Source organism: Lissotriton vulgaris, chromosome 10 (genome assembly GCF_964263255.1).
Source record: "Lissotriton vulgaris chromosome 10, aLisVul1.2, whole genome shotgun sequence".
NCBI lineage: Eukaryota > Metazoa > Chordata > Amphibia > Caudata > Salamandridae > Lissotriton > Lissotriton vulgaris.
The window spans coordinates 89,497,622-89,518,242 of record NC_141698.1 but is presented as its reverse complement, the minus strand read 5'-3'; the positions used below and the strand labels follow the sequence as shown (position 1 = coordinate 89,518,242).

The following is a 20,621-nucleotide window of genomic DNA, read 5'->3' as shown; positions in this document are numbered from 1 at the left end:
ATAGGTATACTATATCTAAGCAAGGGGTGATTACACCCACTTGCCCCAGAGTGATCAGCCAGTTGTGTCAATTTAAGAACCAGCCAGGGGTGGCAAAAGCTATGCTTCAGCCCCTGGTAGGCCTTAGTGGCACCTATGCCCTGAGCACCTATAGTGCATGGTACAGGGGCTGACAAGGAGTCCATTTCCAATTGTGGTATGTACCTGCAGCACATGTATTATGAATTTAGAGAGAGAACAGCAGGCTGGGGGTCTGATTAGCAGGCCCACAGCCCCAGTAAGTCGAAAACCAGTGAAGCAAAAAGCAAAAATTGGGGTGACCATAGGATAGCAGAACCTACTCTCCTACATTTAGCGTCTCCCATAATAAGGCCTGATGAACTGAATCAAATGTGGAGCTAAACTCCACGAACCAAAAATACAGCCCTCCACATTGCTCTATTGATTTCTTGGCTAAGGTACATGGACTAAAGCAGTGGTCAGTTGTCGAGTGCACTCCCTGATAACCTTGCTCTTGTGAAATGATTGAGTTTGCACCTGCCCAGTCCCTCAACATCCCCAAAAGAATTTTTGCAAAAAATTACCAACTCACATCAAGCAGGTTTATTTGCCGAAGGTTTCCATGGATGGCATACGCGCCTTTTTTATGCATGAGTTTAATAACCGCTCCCTTCCAACTTTCCAGAAAACATCTTGTCAGGAAGGATTTCTGGAAACGGAAGTGGAGCAAGCTGGTCCACCAATCAATATTTGTTCTCATTATTACTGCCGTTAGGTAATCTGGTCCAGCTGCCCTTGTAAGTTTTAGCATCTCAATGATTTTCTAATTATTGGTGCTGAGAATCTTTCCTTTTTCTCTTCATCAACAGGAAATGTTATTGGACCCTGAGTGATTATAGCATTTTTGTTGTAGACGTCCTCCAGGAATTCTACCGAAGCATCCTCTCCAACTGAACCTGTCAGTTTCTCCTGGACTTTTCCTATTCTATTCTGTACCAGCCTCCAGAATTTCCTTACATTATTTGGCTCTATTGTCTCGAGCATTACTTTCTAACATTCTGCTTTAAATGCCCGATTCTTACTTGCGACTAGATTTTTAAACTCTATTCTTCGATTTTGAAGATGTAATATACCCACTTTTTTCAAGAGAACCTTATATAGCGTTCAAGCTTTCTTATTCTTCATTTTAAAAGTTTACATTCTATATCAAACCAGGTAGTCCTTATACCACAGTAAAATAAAATATGAGAGTACCTTTACAACAGTAAATTCCCTATGTTTGTGTTGGGGAGCCATCTATAAATGTAGGTCTTTCTCAGAGATTCTTGTCCTTAGTCGTTTCGGATACCAAACCTTTATAGGGAGCACCTTCATCTTTCTTGGGACGATGTCCAACCTAAGGGTTGTACTTAATGGATAGTGATCACTCCCCTCTATTTGTAGAGCCTCGAATGTCGGGATGTCTACAGCGACATGTGACGTGACATAATGGCATAATTTGGGGAATTTTTGCGTAGCAAGCATCATGGTAAATTCGAGAAATTTTGCCCAAGCCTGAAGATATTTTCCTTGGCCTTTTACATACTGTGTGATGGTTGTGTCATATAGGTGGGGTGTGTTGGTGCGCTCACACACAGACACACAGATGGCTTGGTGGAATATCTTGCTGCAGGGTGATTCTGGAATGAGAGCAGCGAGGACTGATATGGTTGGGTTGAGGTCTAAACAGCACACTAAAAGTTTGATTTTGGGTTTTATGAGAAGCAAATTCTCATGAACACAAAGATATTATAACTGTCCCATTCACAAAGCCATTTATGGTTGTGAAAATACTTTTCAGATTGGGAAAGGCAGGTTTTGTGATTACTAGGTATTCACAAAATGTGACCTAGCAGTCCTAAATTCATTTAGTCCTTCAAAATATTACCCCAAAATGCTGTTATAATAGGCTTTGGCTTGAGTAGTTCAAGTTGTGGAACGTCCTCAAATTGTGTCAGCTTGTGAACACCCACCAACTTCAGTCTGACCCGTTCTTTTTTTTAGTTTAATAAAGTCTTTATTAAAGTGAAATTCATATGTACAGAATTATCTGTTTGATTAGAGTGGAAAAACAGGTTATGAAATAGAAAACTAACAGAAAAGGCAAAAATAAATAATATCTTAAATGTGAAAGAGAAAATTGTACAATTAACTTATTAAGATAATATCATAACTTTGTACTTATGATATCCCATTTTTTGTATTTAGTATTTTGAGTGGGGAAAAAGGAAGAAAAAGGAAGAAAATAGAAGAAGGTAGAGGAGAGAGGAAAAGGGAAGAGAGAAGGAAGAAAAAGCAAGAATAAAACAATATGTATTACATATCTGCACATGTAAAGCATTATAAACCTATTATTATCATATAATGGCTTATTCTATATAGTAATTTATCAAAAGGAGACTAGCTCAAGAGCAGGGGTTTAAACCGGTTCTGCGAAGGAGGCACAACAGGTCCCACGCTGCTGCTGGCCAGAAATCCTGGCCACACCTTGCCACTTCAATAACCTTGGAGCAAAAAACAAGCCTTGAAAGCGTGATCTTGAGAAGGGAATCCCCCCTCTCACAGTTAGATACACTTTAGGGCGTGTAGACACATAGACTACACTACACAACCCCTATTTTAACCCACACATATTTTATAGTCCTGATGAAAGCCAGATTAGTAATAAGGCACTGGCTGAAACATGTTGACACTCTAAGGACGTAGGAGGTCGTAACCCGCCTCTAACGTCCCACAGCCTTATTTTTAACCGCTGACGGAGGCCCTTTTAATAAAGTATCCTCACCTCAGGGACCATCCGCCAAGCCGTTTTAATTTCACATACCTGAACACCCTACACCGCACACACAGTGACATACCTGCTCCGCTGTAATCAGGCGTCGAAGCACACCCGGGACACGCTAGGTGTCACTGGGTGGGCCCGATGATGAAGCATGCCACCAACTAGGTTGGTGGGTGAGGGCTTTCCAAAGACACCCAACAGGTGCCACTGCCAACTGGCAAAACCATACTGAGTCGCTATGAAGACAATAATAATAATGTCAGATTAAACCCCTGCTCTTGAGCTAGTCTCCTTTTGATAAACTAACATATAACCGGGGATCTGGACTAGCTATCTGGTCCTCTCTCTCCCTCTTGATTTTCGCAATTATTCTATATAGTAACATCATGTCTTATAACAACTTATCTCATATCATAACAATGGCAAATAACTATGTATGATTTTAAACAGGAAGGGTAAAACAGTCATGGGCACTCTGACCCATTCTAACATGGAAATGGTCGTTTATTTGCTCTTGGGCAGGTGTACGTTCCTTTTCAAGAAAGGAACACGCTAAGCTTCATCTGCAACTGGTGCAGCTTTCCAGAAGTACTGTTGGGAAATTTTGGACAATTGCGTAAAGTCTTAAATCTACACTCATTCGAAAGAGTAAATATACAGGTGCAGAGTTGTGACTTCTTGTAAATCAGATCATAGCAAATTTAGAAAGTTAGTGGTGGACTTGCTAGTTACTTTCAGATTGGACAATTCCAATAGCCTCCACTTAGTTATCACTAAGAAACAGGAGCTGCATCTTCAGGTGGCTTAAAAGGAATGGATGAGGCACGCTGGGGAGACCTGAGAACATAGGGCCCGATTCACAGAACTAACTTAAGACAAAATCCTAAACTTACTACTTTTGTTATTCAAAGAAGTTAGGATTTTGTCTTAAGTTTGTCTTAAGACAGACTTAAGACAAAATCCTAAATTAAGTTTGTCTTAAGTCTGTCTTAAGACAAACTTAAGACAAAATCCTAACTTCTGTGAATACCAAAAGTAGTAAGTTTAGGATTTTGCCTTAAGTTAGTTCTGTGAATCGGGCCCAGAGTCGTTGATAGATACAATATGCACTGGCTTAAATAAAAAATTGAGTTTTTAATTAGACAATTATATTTTTAGTTTTCTTTGCTTAAATCACTCTACATAAGCTACCTCCAAAAGAAACACATGTATTCCTTTTTACTTTGGCCTTTCAGATCCAAAAGAAGGAATCAAATGTCCAGCGTTTGGAAATAGTCTACTTTAGGAGATACATATATGTTGCCTACTAGTTTATGAAAACAACATATTACAGGCTCTTTTAGACAAGGAGGATGTAAAATCATGATATGTAAGAACAAACGTCTGTGAATGGGAACTCTACCAGAAATCATGTATATGACATCAGTGTTGTATCAGCAGACATAATGTTTTTATTTACCTTGTAGAAATTGAAAATGTACAATTGAAGCAACCATCTCAAATATAGGTAATTAGGAAATAGGTGTTTCAGTTCACTTCTATTTTATTTACTTTTTTATTTATTCAAAAGTACATCTATTTAATGATTATGCATGTAGTCGTTGTAACAATTAGAACAGAAACATTATACACAGGAAACGATTGCAGTAGAACAATAGAGCACAGTGATTACCATTGAACCAAAACAATCGGGTTTCATGTGGAATTTATTAACCAAATGGAGGGATATCACTGGTGAAAACAGCACTCGTCCATATGAAATTAGATGTGCAATACCAATTATACTTTTTGGTTTAAGGTGAGTGGGACAATAGTCACTCATATCCTCCTAGGAGCCAGAGATGGGATTTTGATGATGTTTTGACCTCCTAGAGGGAGGGGCTTCCAATGATAATTGGTGGTAGGAAGTTCCACTGTAGCGGGTCAAGAAGGTGAATGAAGAAGGAGCTAGAAGTGTCACAGAGCAGCTTGGATGCAGCTAAGTGATCATGTCAAGCAGATGTTAGGTACCATGTCAGAGAGTAATGAGAAGGGATGTCAGAGGAGTAGTTTTACAGTCCATAGCATGTAGATGGCCCTGGTTCTGGCAGGCAGACAACTGGCTTTGTGGTGCTATTATGAGGTTGGGGTATGCCTAGAAAGACTGTAAAGGGCTCTTTTTGCAAAGTCAAGTACCTTGTAGAGCAGGCGAATGGTATGTTTGGGGAGGACCACTAATAGATGATTGCACCTTTCCAGTCTGTTAGGTACTAGTGAGTTAGCTGGTTTGATTGGTATATTTGCCAGGGGCGGCTCCTCCATTAGGGTGGTGGAGCGTCGCCCCACTGCTTTCTCGCAGTGCGTGAAGCCGAAACATAAAATGGTAAAACAACCATTTTATGTTTCCGCTTCTCGCACTACGAGAAAGCAGAAGGGTTTGGTTGGCGTGGTCAGGTGGGCGGGTCTGCTGGAGGGCAGGGAGGAGTGGCTATCCCAATGCTGTGGGCCCAGACTGTTTGGTCGGCCCTCTGGGGCCGACCAAACCAGTCATGCGCACTCTCCCTTTTCCCGAAAATGGACTCCCCATGGGCGCCTGGATGGGCACCGTCCCCACCAATCATAGCACTGCCATTGCAGCTTTGTGATTGGCTTCGGGAAGGGGAGGGTAGCTGCCTGCTTCCTGTTCCACCGACGCAGCCAGGATCTGAAACGGCGCAGGACCCGGGAAGGTACGTTTCTTATTTTTTTTTTAAATTACATTCTCCCCCGTGCGAAACCCCACGCGACACCCCCCTCCCCCCCACCCGTGCGTCATGCTGGCCGCGACTGATATTTGCTGATGCGCTTAAAAAACTCAGGGTTTCTAAAGGAGAAGGAAAATACCAGGGAATCAATGGAAAGTAGATTGAATCAGTTGGATGAAAAAGCCTCCTTAAAGGGATGATGTAATTCAACTGGATGGAAAATTGAATACCTATCAGTCCAGATAATGTGTTGTTTCCCCTAGTCATTTACATTCATATTTACAAAGCTGTGTTCCCTAATCAGCAGTTACTTGAAGAGGGCACCCTAGCATTAATAACTACAAGAGCTTTACATCTCTTTAAAAGGCCTTCTCCTTTAATCTAAAATAGTTTCTTGGTGAGACACTTACCTAACAGATTTGTAACACTATACACTTTTGCTGGGCTACTCATGTTGGAAAGACATGCTACAAGAAGAAAAAAGATCACTATGAAACTGAGCTTCAGAGGTAGATTTTAAAAGGTAGTTTGGATGCCAAGGATAAAAGAGGTGAACATTTTATTTTTATGAACTGTGCGCTATAGGCTTGTCTTCTACTCAGTGTCACACTTTTGATTGTCATGGCATTGAAAATGAATGTAGCCCAAGACACGGTATTTAGTGCAACGATTCTAATAAACACACACAATTATTGCTACAGTGAGAAAGTCAAATGTGTGTTTATTATCACAGTACAGCAAAACTGACATGAGAAAAACACTTTGGACTGCCTTACAGGTTGCTTGTTGCAATTACTTTACACAGGGAAACAAGTCTCTTCTAATAGTCAGAAGGACTATGCAGTGTGATTTCACCACAGTGCAGACATTTAAACCTTTGTGTCCTATTGTTTGTCAAATAACTTTTGTTAAAAGAAGGACACATGGAAAAATGCCATGGCAGAAGCGATATATGCAGAGTATAATATGCTATTTGTAACATTGTTGGGGGGGGGAATGCATTAGGTCTCATTCAAGGCTTCATCTCTTGTGAGTTATGTGCCCCCCTGACACTTAATAGTGTTACACTCTGCACATCTACATATATTACACATAATATGCGCCATAACCAGCAAGTATCATACATTTCAACCCGAAATAGTGTTCCTGTGAACACAACAACCTCTATGGAAACTATGAATGTGTGGCACTGCTGGACTTGGAACATCAAGGCAGTGGCATCTGGTATCATGGTTAGTGGTGGGGCGGGGGGGAAGGGGAGTGGGACAGCGACAAAAATACATTAAAAAAGTTTAAAAAATAACTTTATACTGCTGTCCACCGCATCTCCGCTCTTCTGATTTTCTCTGACTCCACACATGGTCCCAGACTCCCCTAGGTTTAAATGTCCAATCCTGACCCTGCTATGTCGGTTTGTCGATCCTAAGACGGCCGTCCAAACTCACATGCACACTGACAGCAGTGCAGCCACTCACCCTCTGTGACTGTCATCCATATGGCCCCGCCCCGACTCCTCGGTTAAAACTTGAAAAAGAAAACCAATAATAAACTTGTTTTAATATTGTTTTCTTTTTTTACTTTTGAGGCTGCTGGAGGGCGTGGTGTGACCCTCCTCCGCCATAGCGGGGGAGACTCTGCACCCAATACAATATTTTGCTCTTGAATTTTCCTGGATTTGTTTCTCTTGCTAAAAAAATATACTAGCATCAAAGGTTCTCGCAAGTTACAATGCAAGAAATACAGTTCATGCAGGTGCACTAAAACGTATATGGTAAACGTGTATTAGATGACTTCATATGAACTGTAAAAATACCACAGTCAGTACACAACTACATTGTGTCTTACAGGCAGAGAGATGGATAAGACTCTTAGACCCTCATTAAGAGTCAAACATAGTGGAAATACTTCATGGAATTCCGCTCTGCTTGACTTCAGATGGTTCGGGTTGTCCACACCCTTTTTTCCAGGTGTGGCAGAACCATACCAGATTTTGCCCTGTTGTCGTTCCGCATGGTATAACCGCATAAGGGGCCCGATTCACAGAACTAAGTTAAGACAAAATCCTAAACTTACTACCATTTTGGTATTCACAGAAGGCACTTACTCATTTTGGTATTCACAGAAGGCACTTAATCATTTCGGTATTCACAGAAGTTAGGAGTCCTAACTTTACTGCTCCTAAACTGAGAAAAATCCTGACTTTAAGACTTTCGGTATTCACAGAAGGCATTTAGGAGTCCTAAATTTAGGAGTCCTGACTTTACTACTCCTAAACTGAGAAAAATCCTAACTTTAAGACTTTCGGTATTCACAGAATTCATTTAAGAGTCCTAAATTTAGGAGTCCTGACTTTACTACTCCTAAACTGAGAAAAATCCTAACTTTAAGAATTTCGGTATTCACAGAAGGCATTTAGTAGTCCTAAAGTTAGGACTCCTAACTTCTGTGAATACCGAAATGAGTAAGTGCCTTCTGTGAATACCAAAATGAGTATGTATCTTCTGTGAATACCAAAATGGTAGTAAGTTTAGGATTTTGTCTAAAGTTTGTTCTGTGAATCGGGCCCACTGTTTTGGCGGCAGTAGCAGCAAGCCTCATTCCTGATTTTATTCTGATGGGAGGAGTAAATCTTTTCCAGAAAACATGTTCCTCTTCCCTACCAAACTTCTCACACCCCCTACTCCACTTTCCTCCCCAACCAGGGTACATGCACGCTTTTAACACTCACTAGTAACTAGTGGGAAATATATGCATTACACTTCTCAAAATTGTAATTCTGTGTGGTTAACAGCCTAAACAAAATTGTTCCTACCTTGTAACTCTTAATTCCAATGTGTTTAATTTGTAATTTCATAGTAATGGGGGTGGATTTATCCCGTGGTAAGGGTAGGTAAAATCGCATATGATTTTACCATTCCCCCAGTACCGCGTAACTCGGAATGAGGGTCTAAAAATTAAAGGAATCTCTTACTAATTTAGACAAATGAGTAATTTCTGATCAATAACACTTTTTTCTTATTAAACTAAACTAGTGATTATTAGAATCCACAAAGAATTCTCCACGCTGACATACCCTCCAGAGGGTGATTCAAGCGCTATATAAGACAAAAAATCTAATCAAATCACGCATTAGAACATCCACGTTAACATGGGTTGCCTTGACACATTTTTGCTGGTCCGCTTTTCTGTTAAGCAGATCAAATGAAGGGAGCATAAAATAATACCCAGATTTTAATATAATAATTTTCTCTATTCCGTGTTTTTTAAAGTATTCAGTGGTTTTGGCAGCAGACAGACAGACAGATACTTCATGTGTCTTGAATACGGATTTCCAAATTTAAGTTTCCATGTCTTTCAATACTTTGACAGCACGTACACAGTTTATATACTGTCCACACTTGAACATACTTAAGTACAAAGGAGAAGTGGACACTGATATGTCACCATTTCTCTAAAAATAAGTTTAACAAACAGTGTATTATTACACATGTTTTTCTGGGTAGCTCCTCCCCTGTCTGGGACACTCACGGTAATGTTGGCAATTTTATTAACTTATTTTTAGCAGTTTCGCTCCAGATCATTACTACTAACTGGAAAGATACCTCAAAAATTTCTTATCAAGCCTGGGGGAATTTATTGTGTCACCATCACAGATTGGACCAAGCTTATGCTACCTCTACTTCTCAGTTGATTAAAAGAGATTTATTATTATGGTTACCACCACTGTTCCCAATAAGCCGCGCGGCCGCGCACTTCCCTACCCCTAGGCGCGCAGTGCGAAAAACGGGCATTTCCATATTGCGGAGGTTAAGTGTTTTGATGTGGCCACTTGCGTGTGCTTTATCTATTGCCCTGAAACGCATGCACTGTTTGCTGCAATGTTTGCTTAGTAACGCAAGGCTGCGGGGGAGATTGTCTGCTTTTATTTAGGAATCCATGTTATTGCAGCCCCTTCACGAGCTGTGATTAACATGATATATAAACAAATGCACTCAATCTCCCCCGCAGCCTCGCTTTACTATCAGAACAATACAGCAAGTTTCAAAACACAGCGTGTGTTTTCTAGGCTAATCTGCCCTGTTTGCAGACTCGCTGTATTGGTGTGGTGGTAACGCGAGGCTGCGGGGGAGATTGTGTGCTTGTAATTAAGTATCCATGTTAATCGCAGCCCCTTCATGAGCTGCGATTAACATGGATACCTAAATACAAGCACACAATATAGTAATTCCCAGCTGTTTTTCTAGACTGTCGGAATGTTTTCCTTGGGCGATTTCTAGTTTGAAGATGAGTTTCTGACTGTTCACCATGTCTTTGAAGGTCTATACAGTTTCTTCTGCAAACTCTGTTCAGTTCCTCATGCATAAAACCCCACTGGTTGTAAAACTCGTTTTTATATAAGTATTATGTAAGGATATCTAAATCGTGTAATCTAAATGACTAAGGGCCAGATGTAGGTGGCCATTTACCGGCCGGTAATGGCCGATTTTGGCTGTTACCGACCAGTAAATGGGTTTTTGGGATGTAGGGGGCCAATTTTACTGAATCGGTAAATTTACCGATTCGGTAAATTTACCGAATCGGTAAAATACCGAATCGGTTTTTTACCGATTCGGTAACTTCTAGATGTAGGTCGGACTCTTCTGAGTCCCAAAGGCCTTTCAGATTCGGTATTTTACCACCCAATCCAATTGGGTGGTAAAATACCGAATCCAGGTGTGCAGGCACATGTGTGCATGCACACCTATGCCATGTGACAGACAGACATGCCCTTAGGGCATGTCTGTGTACCACATGGCACACATGCCTGTATTTGGGGTGCTAGAGGGTGTCAAAGTGACACCCCCTGCACCCTTGCTGGAATCAGTATTTACCGAATCTGTAAATACCGATTCGGTAATGCCCATTGATTCCTATGGGCTTCAATGCCCATAGGAATCAATGGGTATTACCGAATCGGTATTTACAGAATCAGTAAATACCGAATCTTAACGATTCGGGGCCTCATTTATGAAAAGTGACGCATCGCTGCGTGAAAACAGCGATGCGTCACTTTTCACTGCGCACCCCTTACGACATTCCTGATGCATCATATTTAATGTATGACGCATCATGTCGCAAGGAGTTACAGATACGTCAGTATTTCTGACGTATCTGTAAGCGCAAAAGTGACGCATTGCTGGAGTGTGTCACAAAAGTGACGCAACTCCAGCAATGCGTCCTTTCCCATGGGGCAAGCCCCATGTGAAAGGGCTTGCGTCAGTCTTACGCCTGCTGTGAGGCAGGCGCAAGATTTTGACGCAACAGCGTCCTATAAGTGACGTCGTGAAATCTCGTAGATTTCACTGCGTCACTATTACGAGGCTTTTTGCGGGGGAACGCCCCCTCTGCATACATTATGCCTGACGCAGGTATAATGTGGCGCAGGGGTTTAAAAAGTGACGCATCTATCTAGATGCGTCACTTTTTAAATATGGCGCAACGAGGCGCATTTTTTACACCGCTGGTGCGTCACAAAAAGTGACACACCGGCGGCGCAAAACTGACGCAAGGCCTTCATAAATAAGGCCCTCGGTATTTACCGATTCTGTAATACCTACATCCCCCCCCTCTATTTTACCACTTCTTAAATACCGAATTGGTACAATTCGGTATTTAAGAAGTGGTAAAATAAAATTACCTACATCTAGGCCCAAATTCCTAATTAATTCAAGAGTTTTTTGTTTTTTAAAAGTAATTAAACTCAAAGCTTTGTACAACAAAACAATATACACGTGGTTGTGTCGCAGAAAATATACAGTATCTCGGTTATAGAAAAGGGTATTTTTGTGCTTCACTGTACATCACTGTCATTAAGCATATGATGTGGTACTTCACAGCATGGTCTTGCTGCTGTTACGTTCGAGGGGTGTTTACTACCTTCAAAAAATTGGCAGTCCACTTGGCAAAGTGCTTGCATTCACAATTTCAGTTGATTTCTCTAACACTGCTACCATTTGAAAACGTTAGTTGCTGCAGAAGGAAATGATGTTCAAAAGGGGACAGGCGTGGTAGTCCAATGTGCCAAATGGATGTGTCCTGCTACCTTCAGCCGGTCCTGGCTATTTAGCCACCAGTACGTGACCGTAACATTCCCACGGCTGCGGTGGTGACATTTCCCACAGTATCTCTAACAAAAGAGAGGGACCCAGACAATCCAAAGGGGTAGGGTACCAGAAGACAAACTGTCAGTAAGGGGAAACTTTACTGACAGTTTGACATTCCCCACAGGACATAAATGATAAGATTGTCAACTTATTTAACTTATTTAATTTTATTTAAAGGCGCCTTTATTAAGGGATAACCTAATATTGACTCGAAGCCATACGGTATCCAACAGTGTTGGTATCCGATGCCCCCCGAAAGACTCGCCTGCCCAAACTGTTTGCTTCCACTCCGCAACCTCTGCTTCAGTTATGCAAGAAGAAACCAGACTGCCCCTGAAGGCATTGGGACTCATTGAGCGCTTCAGACGTCCTTCCAAGGTGGATTTTAGGGATTCAAAATATCTTTCCTATGGCAAAGTCAATCAAACATTTATAACCCCGTCACTGCGTAGTTCAAATTGAAAATCTTCAAACACTGACTGCTCAGTGACCATTTAAATGCAATATTCTTCGAAAGGTGTTCTAAAAGAGCTCCATCATCTAACTATGCCTGATGTAATCTCCCTGCTCTCGCTATGTCAATTCAATGCAAAAAAAATTAGATCAGATTGTGGATTGTAATTGAACTTTGCAATCCTTCACCAGTGCTAAAGAAATCACCTTGGCTGCTGAGGGGGCTGCTGAATAAAGCAGTCCTCTTTTGGCGTGTCTGCAAGGCAAATGCCTTGTGATACTGGGTTGACTGCAGCTTTACTCTGCATAAACAGAAGCCCAAATGAGGTACTGAGCCCTTATTGGTAACTACCTGCATACGTTAAATCATATCTCTTATTGGTCAAGTAAGAAGTGAGTTTAAACACCTACTCTGTATGTGGACTTGTGCAGATCGCACCTTAATACAGTGCAACAGAACACAGTGCAGAACTGGGGCTGCGGTGTTGTAAGAGATGATTGGGAGCTGAATGGTCGTTGTTGGAGGGGAGGGCACGAGAATATAAGTTGTTGGGGACCCTGATAGGACATTATCAGACCTCATTGAACGCTAGTCTTCTGTCCATGGCACATAGAAACCCCTATATTTCTAGCAAAGCAGTTTGAAGCGTATGCCTCTGATCGAGCCATCCATTCTGCCAAACAGTTTCTACTTGGGCACCCCAGAACTGGGATGACCACCCACTTGAACAAACTTTTTAACATAATGCAACGCCCAAGCAGATTGACGACAGAGCCGCTCTTTCACCTGGTCCATGCCCTGCCGCCACTTGGGGAGAGATGCTGGACCGGGCCCAACGCTGAATGGTCGCCCAAACTGGTAAACAGATGCTCAGGTCACTCTGGGCTCTTGCCGCTCAGGTCTCCGGAGGAAACGCAGTGCTTGAGACTGGGCTCGGAAAACAACGGACTCCAGGGACAGCTGTATTAACTATGCCTGACCCCAAAAGGACTGTTGCGCGGTCAGCGGCCCACAGGTAACACTTCTGCCTCAAGAGTGCATCCGGAAGGGAGATCTCCGCTCGCCAACGAAGCTAAAGTGCTGCATCGGGGGAATAGGACCGGCAACCAAGAGCAGGCAGACACAGAGATCCGGGACGGCTGAATAGCAATGCCTGACCCCAAAATGTCTGACGCGCGGCCAGTGACCTACAATTAACTATCTCGAGTCCAGAGAAAAGCCGCCCGACATCGAGCTGGTAGCTGACCACGCCTCCCGCTCGCAGAGGCACCAACGTAAACCCGCACTGGCACCAGCACTGCAGATGAGTGGGCTGCCTCCCCCATTCTGGGATTGGTGGCAGAGAATCCCATCCCCTGCACTACTTTAGATTTACCAAGCATGTTGCAGCCGTTCGGCCTCAGGGGCTGTCTGCCTCCAAAATGGCGCTCGAGAGCTGCGAGATCGATGCAGCTGGAGAGCGGGAAGGAGACTAACAACCGGAACACCTCAGCGATCACGAGAAGGTAGGCTATTGATTTCCATTGAACCAACGGTTGCCGCTGGAGGGGGGGTCACACATTGTCCTAAAGGGATGACCCAGATTTGCTCTCTGATTATAGGAGAATTGACTCATGATGTGCCTTGCCTGACCTACTAATGGCTGTTACCTCTCCCACTGGCGGTTTTTCTCTCCATCATTCACCCCCCTGAAGACATGCAGACACTTGCCCTGTCCGCCCGACGCATTACTGCATAGATAACCCCCCTTGCTTGATCTCAAGATGGCAGCCTCAGTTGGGTCACTCCACGATACTTGACTACTCCTGGTCAATCGAACTGGTCATCCACCTGAACTTAATCACATCCCTCACCTGACCTTGATCCTGCTCTCCCTCCAAGATCACAGCCATCTGCTTGCGCTACCTGTTTACCGGCGTCTCCTTCTGCCCCTGCTGACCGCCTCAATGCCTCAAAGTTTGCCTACTCTTCTTTATTCGTTTGCCAATTCCTTGCTCGCTCGGACCACAAACGTCCGCCTGGGTGTTTTGCTGTTTGCCTCTCTGCTCGCCCGCTGGCCATCTCAACCTCAACCCCTACTTTCCAATCACCTTATAAGATTTTACCGGAGTACAGAAGGACGGTTAACCAAAGAAAGAATGCACTGTCCTCAACATCTTACTTGTTTGCTCTTTCCAGCTTCTGTCCTCTGCCCTCACCTGCCCTTGCCCTTTGTCCCCACCCTGTTTTTCTGTGAACCTCTTCCCTCGCCCCCTGAGACCGAACTATTTTGTCTGATGCCCGATGGAGCTACCTGGTTTAACTATAGGGGAGATGGGCCGTGGATTCCCTCCTTGGTCATCTCCTTCCCTTCGTCTCTACTGTTGTCTCATCCCTTATCCTCCCTTTCTCACCTCCCCTGCCCCCTCCACTACTTTTCTCTCTCCTTTCTCTCCTCTCCTAATTGTATTGCCTATTTTTTGGCGTATTGTTGAACTTTTTCTGTTACATTGTTGATTCTCATGTAAAGCGCCCTGATACCTTCGGGTCTAGCCAGCGCTATATAAAACTCTTTAAAATAAAATAAAATAAAAAAATCCCCCCGCAGCGAGTGGATGGTGAAATATGTGCCGGGTGCCCTTCTTCAAAGATAAAGGGGACAGCAACAGCTCCTCCGGCTGGACTGTACCCTTTCTCGTCTTTCCTCTTTTAAACATCTTTGGTTGCTGCAGTTCTAGTTCACTGCTTGCCATGTATAGATTTAAGAGATGCAAAGAAATAGATGGGAACCCTCATTTACAAAACAAGATCATGAACCCATCTAATAGTATGTATCATGAACATCAGGAGAATTTTCATATAGATTTTGGATGGTCATGGAAGGGCACACACATGCACTGCACGTTGCCAGTTACACTGCACTTCCATCAGAATGTGAGATTTAAATTCACTAAGTATTAACTTGATACTACATGTCCAAGCTTGCCTTTGCTATTTTATTTTATTTTCTGGCGCATTTAACTTTTTTTTATTAAACTTCTTTTTACCTCTTTCCTGATTGTTAGCTACCACATGAAGCCAGCCCAGCAGTAAGCAAAAGGGGTGTGGGCGAAAGGCGGGAGCTGACACTGACAGAAAAATTGTGAACTAGTGTACAGAAAGAACCACTTTAGACTCCTAACCATATTTCAAAATGGTTCCACCATTAAAGGAGATAGGTCAGCTTAACACATGTATTGTGGGGTTTAGTATGGTGAAAGGACAAATTACCTGATCACAAATTTGGCAGTGTGGGAGCAGGGCGGCCAGCTACCCCCAAACATGACCGCCTGACAGATTACAAGCTTTCGGGTTGTCTGGCCGGCGGTGCCTTTGGGGAAGGCACCGCAATGGGAATGTCAAAGCAAGTTCCTGCACGGCATGGACTGATTTTAGGTCGCCTTCCCAGGTGTAATTGGTGGTTGACGTGTTCAATATGATCATATGAGGTAAAAAGAAACTGCCTATTAGTCTGCTCAAAATTTTTATATACCCCAAACTAAAGTTTGAAGAACTGGAAAATCTTGATGTGTTCTATCTGCAATGCTGTTTCCCTTCAGTCCTGTTTAGATGCAGGTGATTCTAATTTAAAGATGTCTCTTTCTAATTGATTACCTCAAAGAGCATATGAATGGCTGTAAGATCCCTATGGCCACGCAACACTACAGTAATTGGATCAGGCAGACGTAATCAGGTGTTGAACACTGGGGTTCATGGTTCGATCCTGTATGTCTGGTTAGCACCTTGTGACTGTGCAATAGCTCGCTTAATCTTCCTAACGTCACCATCGCTGGGACACCTTGCCTGATGAAGCTGTGCACTTTGCAAGTGCTGATGCCTTAACATTTGGTTTGATAAACCCAATATGACCCATTCAGTGCCTCTTCCGTCCGGGAAGAGGCACTGAATCTGCCCTCTTTGCCATCTGGGATGACCTAAAACATACAGTTGACCACAACGGGGTTGCTGCGCTACTCCTCTTGGAACTCTAAGCTGCCTTTGACAAGGTTGGCTGACACAAATACCCAACCTCCTCCATGAAATTTGGGACAATGGCATTAGCCATAGTGCTAGGAGATTTAACGTTTAATTCTGGCTTTACCACTTTTCCGAAATATGCTGAGTGGGAACTCTATTAAAAGTCAGAGAAAGTTCCACAGCACAGTGGCATTTGCTTGGTGAGAGTAGTCCCGGATCTCACCATGGAACCGCTCACACCCCGTTGTCTAATGAGCAAGATGGGAACTATGAAAACAAATGGCATGTTATTGTTAAATTCTTAATTAATCGCAGCCTACCCTTGTGACAAATTTTGCGCTCTTAGGTAATCACTTTCTCAACATATTTTTCTACCCATTTCTTTTACAGAGATATGAAAACTTAAATCACACTAAACATTGGTAGTAATTTTTTGATAAGAAAACAAGACCATAACCCAACAATAATTTGATTTTACAAATGGGTAGAGAACACTCAGTCACATAGACCACTCACTAAAACGTGGGGTTGTGAGAACATTATGAATCTAGAATCAAGAAGTCAAGCACTGTGGTGGTATTACGCCTGGTTCACCGAATTGTTTAATGCTAGTCACAATCATATCCTTCCTGTTACATCTGGCACCCTTGGTGTGGTTTTCCCCAAATGTTTTACCTTCATTCCTCCTGTTTCGCTGAATTAGTTTTTGTTGGCTCTAGAACTCTGTAAACTTTCGATTGCTAAAGTGCTTGTAAGCATGGTTAAACTGTCTTACACCCACATGGCACTTTTTAATTTATTTGCAAATCCCTAGTAAAGTTACCGTATACCCATGGCTGGTCAGTTATATGCAAAGAGTGGGCCTGCAGCACTTATTGAGCTACCCAGTTATGTTGTCCTTCAAAATATGGCTCAGCACTGCCATAGCAGCCTGTATGTGCAGTTTCAAACTGCCAATATAAACATTGTGCCAGGCCAAAACCACCCTCCCTTTTAATGCATATGTCACTCTTTAGGTAGACCCTAAACATCCCAGAAGGCAGGAAGAGTTGTATTTAAAAAGGTTGATATATATTTTTACATTTTACGTGCCCAGGTAGTTCACTATTTCAAGGCCAACCTCTCCCATAGGATAACATTGGATTACCTAATTATATTTAATAAGTGATTTATTTTGTTTTGTAGCAGGTAGGAATGCCTTGTTTGGTGCCTGCATAATTGTAATTTGAAATCTTCTTCAATGGTAAATTCATATTTTAGGTCACAACTCTGAAAATGCCAGTTTTAGAAAGTTTTTTTATATCAAAGGGGGATGACCCTCAAGGACAACTAGAAAGGCCTACTATTAGAAAAACAAAGAGAATCTAGTCATCACATTCATGTTATGCAATTATCATATGGAAAACCAAGAAACAATCATATGGTTTGGAGTATTTATCTACTCAATTATTCATAATTTTTTAATTGAGCATAGTTATTCACATATGTTCAGAACAGGGGAGACATCACAATTCAAACAGTGAATGTACATTAACACAATTGACAAAAAACAGTTGATGAGAAAACATTACAATGCACATAAACCTTAAAACCAGTCATGGTTTCAAAAAAGAAAGAAACCTTAAGACCCTTAACGTGGCGCTGTATGTAAGAAAATGCACCATCTTTTCACTTTTTTAAGTAAACATTTGGAGTGACATTTGGCACTGCACACACGCGAGGTCTGGTTCCTTGCGCACATAGCCATAGTTGCAGCGCACAGAGACCCTCCACTGCCGCACACAGAGGAATAAAGTTAGAGGGAACATTGGTTATCACTAACTAATTTTCTCTCCAGAGTACCAAAATGATTCCGCTTGTTGCATAATACATTGTTTTTTTCATCCTATACCTAATTTTGAATTAAAATAGTTTGTGTTGCATTAATTCCAGGACTCTTCTTTTCCTTCCTCTCTTTCTCCTCCCCCTCTCTTCCTCTTTCCTCTTCTCTCTTTCCCTCTTTCTTACTTTTCCCCTTAAAATCTTTTAGAAATGCATTTACTCTTAGTACAGTTTTTATTCTATGAGGATATTGCTTGATATGGCTTCTCATAACATGTTTTGTTTTATTATTATCCTGTTGCTACATGACTTTGTACTGATGTCTTACCTTGTTTATTACCTCAATAAAGCATTCTAAACTCAAAAAAACAGTGTATTGTGATAGTTCCAAGAAATATACTTTGCAGGCACGATTTTAGTTAATATTTAGTGCAGGTGAAGATAAATAATACATTCTAGGCGCCATGTTTTTCCGCCCGCGGTCACATGATGCTTACCTCCATTAGTGATTTGTGAATGTTCTTGAGATCCACCACGTTGAGGTTTCCAATGAAAGGCAGCGGGGAGGGTCCAGGGGGCATTTTGAGCACTGACTTTTTAGAGTCATTCCAAAAATAAAATAAAAGTACAATACAAGTGACTAAGCACAGCAGAGAGCTGGTGCTCATGCTTTGTAGAAGAAGGTTTAGGACAGTCATTGTTGGCAAACAGAGGATTCCACCGTGTGCGCGACCAGCTGCTGAGTGTGGTAACCTTACCTGGGCAGCCTTTATATAAAGGCACATTCCATCCTCCTAGAAACGCCTTCATCCTAACAGACCATATACTTAACTATTTCAACACCGTATGGTGGGTGGTTATGTCTGTTCTCTTTAATTTGTTCTAACATTGAAAATTCCAGTTTGCTTTTAGATAGTTATGTTTTGTGCAATGGGTAGCTTAGAAGTTTTGACTATACAGCCTTTATTTTACAATAATATGATTTCCAGCACCAAAGACAACATTGTATGCATTGAGATTTGGAGCCCTTTCTAACTGAAGGGTCATGAAGACAGTACTTGAGAAGGGTACTGCATATGTGGTAGTTACATAGACATGAGTCGTCTGATCATATTAACCCATGACCCCTCCATGGCATACAAAAGGGTTCCCACACTGAGCTATTGGGTGGGCAAATAATGCAAGTAGCTTAGTCTACCCAAAGTGTAGAAAAAAAACGTAGTTAAATGAAACAAAGTAACATCCAACACCTCTGGCATTTTTACCCCTCACTTGAACAATGTTCACAAGATTCAGATGATCATTTGAGACCAGTGGTGTAACATAAACCCCCTCAGCCCCTGCGGAGCATGAGGGCTGAGCTCCCGGGGGCCCCCTCTGGCACTGTGCATGGGTGGTGGGTCCTGGCCTGAGAGCTCCTGACTGGGTCCAGAGCATGGGCGGCCCCCTCCATGTACTTTACAGGGGGGCCCTTAAGGTTTGTTATGCCACTGTTTGAGAAACAATGTCATGACCCTGGTACAAGCCCTCCTTCCAGGTGATGCTGTAATGCTGTCTTCTGATGTCAGGATGATTGCAAGATATTTTCTCTAGAAGGCCACTATTTATGTCAAACAAAGGGCACTGGCTGAAGGCCAGTTGCATTAGAAAAGGCTGCCACTTTCAAAAGTCTTAAACCTAGAGTACTGAGTTGCTTTGCAGGCCTTTTTCTAGGTTTTCTACCCTGAAGGGAGAAGGAAGCAGCCAGTAGGATGTGGAATGAGATGCCACAGGCATACTTTTCAGCCAGTGCATTGACCTGTGCAGATACCTGCTCTATGGGGTCTCCTAGGTGCAGCCTAGGAGCTGGTCTAAGGACAGGAATGATTGAATGGACTCAACCCATTTGCTGGGACCCGCCAACTTGAGTCACATACAATGTGCCCTCGACCAAAGCACTATTCATGTAGCAGATGGCCTATATGCACACCACATGAATTTACACTCTCACAATGGGAATGGGTGCCTAGGGGAAGTCAAGAACCCTACTGCAGGGAACTATGTGAGGAAATGGGTTTTCCACAACACCGTAGACTCTCTCCCCAGGAACCTGGAAAATAGTCTGCTCCCATGCATGCACAAGTAAGGCTCTATCAGGCATTGGTCTCTTCATAGCCTGGTGAGGTGCAGCAGCAGCTCCCTAGTGTCGATAAGAATGCACATTATGCATTTTCGGTCCAGCACAGCCCTGTCATTTGCTGCCGACACACAATGAGGTTTGCTCTGCAAGACCTTCTACCATGCCACTAGAATGCAAACGGTGATGTTTGTGTTTTAACACTGAGTAATGCGTACCTAAAATGTCCCCTAAATGCCTAGGCCAAAACTGAGAAATATAAATAAAACAAATACCCCAGACGTCGGCGAAAACCAGTGATAGCTCTGGACATTCAGCAAACAGGCTCTGTGCCCAACCCCCTTGCTGGCACCCAACCTCCTGCTGTGCACAACCTTTGGCTGCATGCGGCATGCGGTTGGACGCATGGCTTGGCCCATGGCCAGACCCTGTGCTCAACCCAACAGACTGACTATGTGATGTTACAATATGAAGAGTGTTTTGTTATTTTAAGTAAGGCAAAATTACTGACTTTGTCAAAGTGTCAGAACACCAAAATATAAAAAAG

General features: G+C 42.6%; 1 protein-coding gene across 1 annotated transcript in view; it reads right to left on the bottom strand.

The window, feature by feature from the left end:
• The window catches only part of LOC147684725 (cytochrome P450 2K1-like), a 73,046-nt gene extending 54,390 nt beyond the window's left edge, over positions 1-18,656 (bottom strand). The window contains exon 1 of the mRNA XM_086942386.1: positions 18,456-18,656. Within this exon, the coding sequence (XP_086798512.1) occupies positions 18,456-18,656 (201 nt within the window). The remainder of the gene's footprint in view (positions 1-18,455) is intronic.
• Positions 18,657-20,621: the final 1,965 nt, after the last annotated feature.